Source organism: Lonchura striata, chromosome 17 (assembly GCF_050655825.1).
Source record: "Lonchura striata isolate lonStrDom1 chromosome 17, ASM5065582v1, whole genome shotgun sequence".
NCBI classification, from domain to species: domain Eukaryota; kingdom Metazoa; phylum Chordata; class Aves; order Passeriformes; family Estrildidae; genus Lonchura; species Lonchura striata.
The window spans coordinates 6264975-6270808 of NC_140719.1; the positions used below are offsets into that span (position 1 = coordinate 6264975).

Here is a 5834-nt window from a genome sequence, read left to right on the forward strand (position 1 = left end):
TCATCAGATCCATAACAATTGATCTGCAAGTTTAATGTAACCAGTACAGACTTTTGGGGGACAAAAACAAGTTCTGAGACAGGAAATTGCAGGAAAACAACGTTGAGCTCACAGGTATCACCTTCCCAAGTCACGCAGCTCTGCAGTGGCCAAGCTCTGTTAACACCATCAGTCAATTCACCTTGAAAAAAGTCTTTTCCTAGACAAAAAAACCTTGACAGGACATCTCCACTTAACATGGGAAAGCCCAGCCAGGACCCCAACAGATGTCAAAACACTCTGTCGAATTCAGTCTGGTTGGTGGCCGCTGGGTTCCTGCCCTGGTTCGCCGGCTGCTGGGGCATGTGCCCACCCCTCCTGCGTGGTGGGGCCAGGTACTCAAACATGGACTGGTTGTGGGTGGACAGCATGTTCTTGAGGTCTGAGGGCATGGGGTCCGACCAGAAGAAGTCGTGGTTCAGGGCGTCGTCGCTGTCGATCCGCTGGGCGGGATCCAGCACCAGCAGCTTGTCGATGAGGTCCAGCGCGTAGGGGTCTTTGACGTAGGCCTTGAGGCGATCCTTCACCTTCCTCTTCTGCCCCTTGGGGAGATCCAGCTTCTCATACAGCTCGTACTTGTCCACATTCGGCCAAACCTGGCAAGGGGAAAGAAAAGGGGTTGGCAAGAAATAGTTATGGAAAGGACAAGGCATTTTTGGTTCAAACACCTTCAGGCAAACCAAAATAACAATTCTATTTTATAACCTCACAACAACAAAGAGGCACTAAAGGCCTGGAGTCATGTGGACAGGTCAGGACAGTCTTCCTGGTGTGGAAACGATGCTCAAGGATTTCTGGTTCCCCCATGAAAGAATTACTAGAGAGCACGGTTCAGGGCAGCTACCGCATCCAGAAAGATAAAGTGACAAAACTGATTGCTAAATAATCACCTGGATGTGGCACCTTTTATCCTTAGAAAGCAAAGCCTGCTGCAATCACCAGCACTTATCTCGATCTGGGAGAGACCACAGCAGGTCTTGCCAAAGAAAGCACCTTCAGTGTATTTACATAATGACTGTGACAGCAGGAGGAGGACTCTGCAGCTGCCAGCACAACATCCCGCAGATCCCAGTCTGGGCTGAGATGCCTCAGCTTGCTCCCCACAAGAGGGCAGGACGAGCTGCTTACGAAGGAGGAGCTGAGGGGTGCTCACACCAAAGCTGAGCTGATGCCGCAAATCACAAGACAGAATTCAAGAGGCTTTTCAAGGTGACCGGTACAAAACACCTGAGAATAAAAACCCCGACCCTTCTTTAAGCAGAAATTGAGGGTTGTCTGAGAGACAACGCCAAAACACAGGCTAGAAGATTCTCCAGGCTCCCTGCCAGCAGCAGGCACACTCCACTGCTGGGAGCATCCAGCAGGCAGCACACAGGGCAGGGAAGAAGCCCAAGTGCCTGGTCCCAGACTCTGCCCACACTCCTGCTCTCCACAGCTCCTCCCCACTCTCGCCCTCACCTCGGGCGTGATGGATCCGCAGAGCTGGCTGATGAGGGTGAGCTGGTGCTGCTCTGTGTTCCCCTGCATGATGGGGCTGCGGGTCCACATCTCTGCCATGATGCAGCCTGCACCCCAGAGATCAATGGGGGGGCCGTAGTCGCGCTCCCCTAAACGGAGATGCTGAGTTAGTCTCCCAGAGGGCCGAGAAGGGCCAAGAAGCCGGCAGAGCTCACCTCGGGCTCCTCCTACCTAGGAGCAGCTCTGGGGGCCGATACCACAGGGTCACCACGCGGTTGGTGTAGCGGTTTGGCTGGCTGTTCTTAGCCAGGCTGAAAGCTCGAGCCAGCCCAAAGTCTGCCAGCTTCAGGACTCCATCCCGTGTGATCAGGACGTTCGCTGCTTTCATGTCTCGGTGCAAGATCTGTACAAGGACAGATATCGAAGGGTTAAGTGAATGCAGTGCCCTCCTTAGGTGCCTTGCGCCAGCACAATGTTCAGGCTGCAGAGGTGGGAAACAAGGATTTCCCTCCAGCCTGTGCTAAGAAACCTGCTCCTTGGAAAGTCACCCACTGAGCACAGCAGGAGTCTTTCCCATTACCTTGTTCCTGTGGATGTAGTAAAGTCCATTCAGGAGCATCTGCATAACTTTCTTAATCTCTGACAGTGTGAACTTGACATGGGCGTTGCTGAGAAGGCCAGCCAGGTCGTGCTCACAAAAGTCAAACACAAGGTAGATGCTGCCCTTGCACCGGTTGTACGGAGAGGCTGCGGGAGAGGCACAGAGAGACTGCCAGTGAGGGACCCTTCACTGGGTCACAGCTCCTCTCACCTCCCACCACCCTGCCACTCATACAACACCCCCTACACAGAATCTCAGGGCACAGGAACACAGAGAACCAGACAGCCTGCAGGCCTCAAGGTCCTTTTTAAAGAACTGAGCAAAAACTAGCAACACAAGAACGGGAGATGAGGATTGGTGCAGCAAATGTCATCAGAAAGGCAAGGAAAGGGCATGGCAACCTTTGAAAGCTTCACTTCGTGCAGCTCTGGGCACGTAACGGCTGTGGGGTTTCCTCCCTGCAAGCTGTGGCTGCCAGCCAAGCACCAGAGATAGAGGAGACACCCACAGACAGCCCCGGGAAAAATGCAGAAACACAGAAAATCTGTCTAATCTCACATTAAAAAGTGAGATTTCCTGCAACCTCAAACAGGATCTGCAAAAACGGACTGATCTTGATCAAAGTGATATAAAACTCCAATTTTAATTGAATGATAGCAGACTTTAAGTGAAGACTTTAAGTGATAAGATAGCAGACTTTAAGAGATTTCAATCTTGTTCCTAGAGCACCCACGCAAAACATTATTAAAAAGAAAAGCTGATTTTCATCAGTTGTAATCAGCAAACCTGCTGATCAGCATCTCCAGCCGGAAAAGCTTAGCCCCCAGAGAAGCACACTGCTCTCCTCCCCAGGAGGGTGCCTGCTACACTGAGTTTGCAGTTCCTCACACAGACACAGCCCCAAACATGCCTTTCCAACACAAAAAGAGAAAAGCCTCATGTTTGACAACAGTAAATGAAACATTTCTACTTTACTGCAAACTGAGGTCAAGGTAGATTTGGATAAAAACTGGAATACAAACAAAACATAAAAAGGGAACAAATGACATGTCTACAAAAATATTTACTTTTGGTATGTGAGACACCCAATCATGGCAGCTCTTTTAATCACAGAGTGAATTACAAATTAACTTGTCATTGGTGTCTTCACTCATACCTATTCAGACAGTAACCTACACACAATTCAGTGTACTGGAGTATCTTGAATTTCCCATCAGTAGGCCAGACATTTCTGCCCATTCAGTGACTGGACTTTTTAAAAAACACCAGATACAGAGGCTGAGGAGCCTCTGCTCCAAAGTGCTTGTTCGTTTAAAGCCTCTCAGAAGGAGCTTCCCAGCACAGGCATATCCTGGCAGGACTACAACAGCTTTTTCCATCTGAGCTTCAGCAACGTCCTGACTCATTTAGGAACTCTTTTCCAAGGTAAGTAACCTGTCACCCCATGTCACAGGCAGGAAGAGAGGCCCATGCTCAGCTAGACCACTCCACTCCCAGCACAAGACACCAGCCTGCTCAACACTGGCAGGGCTCAGAAAAGCCATCATTGACACAAGGGACACCCTGCAAAGTACCTTTGGTCCTGCAGATTTCTATGAGGTTCACCACATTCTCATGTTTGAGCAGCTGGAGGATTTTAATCTCTCGTAAGGCTGTGATGGGAAACTGGAAAAGAGAAAGAGAGAATGGAGGTTGGAGATGCAGGAGACAAGGCCATCTCTGCCAGAGAACAGGAGGTGTGACCATGCAGCTTGACAGGTCCTGCCCTCCTCTCCTCACCTTTTATATTCACACCAGGACAGGGTACAGCCCAGCCTGAGCTGCAGAACAGCCTCCCTGGCTGCTGCCTTTGCTGTTTAAGCTCTTAACTCTCTCCCCAACCCCTGAGCATGTGTCTGACACATCACCCAGTTCTTCCACAGACACAGCCAGTGTGGAGCCCTGTGCTCAGGGTCCCAGAGGAGAAGAAACACATGGGAAGCAGCCATCCCATGCAGCCCAGTCCCCTCGCTGCTGCCATGTGCCTTTGCAGCCCAGGTGACAACAGGCCCAACCCAGCCATGCCGCACACTCACCCCTTCTTTCTCATTTTCCATCAACACCTTCTTCAGTGCTACTTTCTTGCCTGTCTGGCGATGTTTAGCTTTGAAAACTTCTCTGTTAAAAAAAAAAAAAAAAAAAAAAAAATTAAAAAAAAATCCATGAGCAGCACAAGGAGAAAGGAGCCAGGTGCCCCCACAAGGAACAAGCCCAAACAAGATACACTAAAGCACCACACAGAGAACTCTGTGGCTGAGCCAATATAGCCACATTCCCCTGGGCCAAAGGCCCTCAGGACTCACTGAACCAACAGAGAGCCCAGATCTCTTGCAGCCTTACAAGGATTTCCAGTAATGTAGCACATTTTGAGCAAAAAGCTGTACATTTGGAGCCAAGCTGCACATTTGGAGGCAAGTTACAGGTCGCCACCCTAACTGTTTTCAAGGTTAACTCTGCTCTGGCAGAGCTGGGACAGAGCGGGACCTCAGGTTGGGAAAAGAGGGCCCAGGAAACAGACTGGCTCTCTGAGGGCAGAGGGGCGGCAGGGGAAAGGACACCGAGCAAGGAGCACCCGAGGCAGGCACGATGGGCCGCGGGCTGGGCCCAGCTGCAGGCCTGAGGCTGGGGAAGGCCGGGGCGTGTCATGGAGGGCCGGGGCCGGCGAGCACTCACCCGAAGGTGCCCTGCCCGATCTTGGCGAGCTTCTCGTACTTGGAAACCTCGTCGCAGAAGGGGCACTCGACCATGTCGTACTGCTTGGCCATGGCGGCCGCGCCGTTGCCACAGCACCGCGTCCCGCCCGTTCCGCCACGTGACGCCGTCACGTGACCCGCCCGCCCGCGCGGGGCCCTGTGGGTGTTGCAGTCCCTGGGGCCGCCGCCATGTTGTCCCTCCTCGTGGCCCGGGAGCCCCGAGCGCTCCCCGTGGCCCTAAAGCGCTTTGCTGGGTGCCCCGTGTGTGCTTAAGCACGTCAGGAGTTAAACAAAGCTTCTGCTCCTGCAGCTGCGGCTCTGACGCAGGGAGGCTTTGGCCAGGCAGGAGGACTCCAGGGTCTGGTTCAGGGGACCCTGAGTTCCTCCCCCGGCCGTGACTGTGTTCAGGTGCAGGACAAAGAGCTCCATCTCAGGCTGTTCGAAACCGGTCCCCGAGGTGCACAGCACCCAAGGACCGAGCTGTGGCAGAGGTGGCTGCTAGCAGCCTGCTGAGGGAAACACGGACAGCAGACCCCTGCTGGGTCCAGGCCACCTTGTCCTGCATGGCCACACTGTAATGGAGCACTGTCCCCAGAAGGAGAGAGTGGCTGGTGAGGAGTGCTCCTGCTGGCAGCGACGCCACCCAGCTCTCATCCCACACGGGCTGAGCATCTGACGTGCACGGCAGAGTTCTGTCTGCAGGGCTGGAGCCTCACCCACACAGCTGGCACCCTCATCCAAAGGGCTGTCACGCTCCTCTAGGGCTGCCACCTTCTTCCATGGGGCTGGAACCCTCTTTCAGGGCTGGCACCCAGAGGTTTTTGGTTGTCCACATCTGGCAGATGTCCCCAAACCGGGGTGCGGAGGTGACTCTCGAGCAGCCAGGCAGGTGCAAGCAGCCACGGGGACTTCAGGAACTGTGGGGACAGCGCGAGGGCGGGCAGGGACAGCAGCGGGGCAGGGAGCAGATGACAGCAATGGGGAGGAAATGCTGAGCGAGCGAT

General features: G+C 53.4%; 1 protein-coding gene across 1 annotated transcript; it reads right to left on the minus strand.

The window, feature by feature from the left end:
* Positions 1 to 8: 8 nt before the first annotated feature.
* Positions 9 to 4935, minus strand: CDK9 (cyclin dependent kinase 9). Its single transcript, XM_021551378.4, has 7 exons — positions 4811 to 4935; positions 4174 to 4255; positions 3673 to 3763; positions 2078 to 2244; positions 1729 to 1900; positions 1498 to 1646; positions 9 to 635 (listed from the first exon to the last, which is right to left on the minus strand). Exons 1-7 carry the CDS (start codon positions 4900 to 4902, stop codon positions 270 to 272), a joined length of 1119 nt encoding a protein of 372 aa, XP_021407053.1. The 5' UTR covers positions 4903 to 4935; the 3' UTR covers positions 9 to 269.
* Between the last annotated feature and the right edge of the window lie 899 nt (positions 4936 to 5834).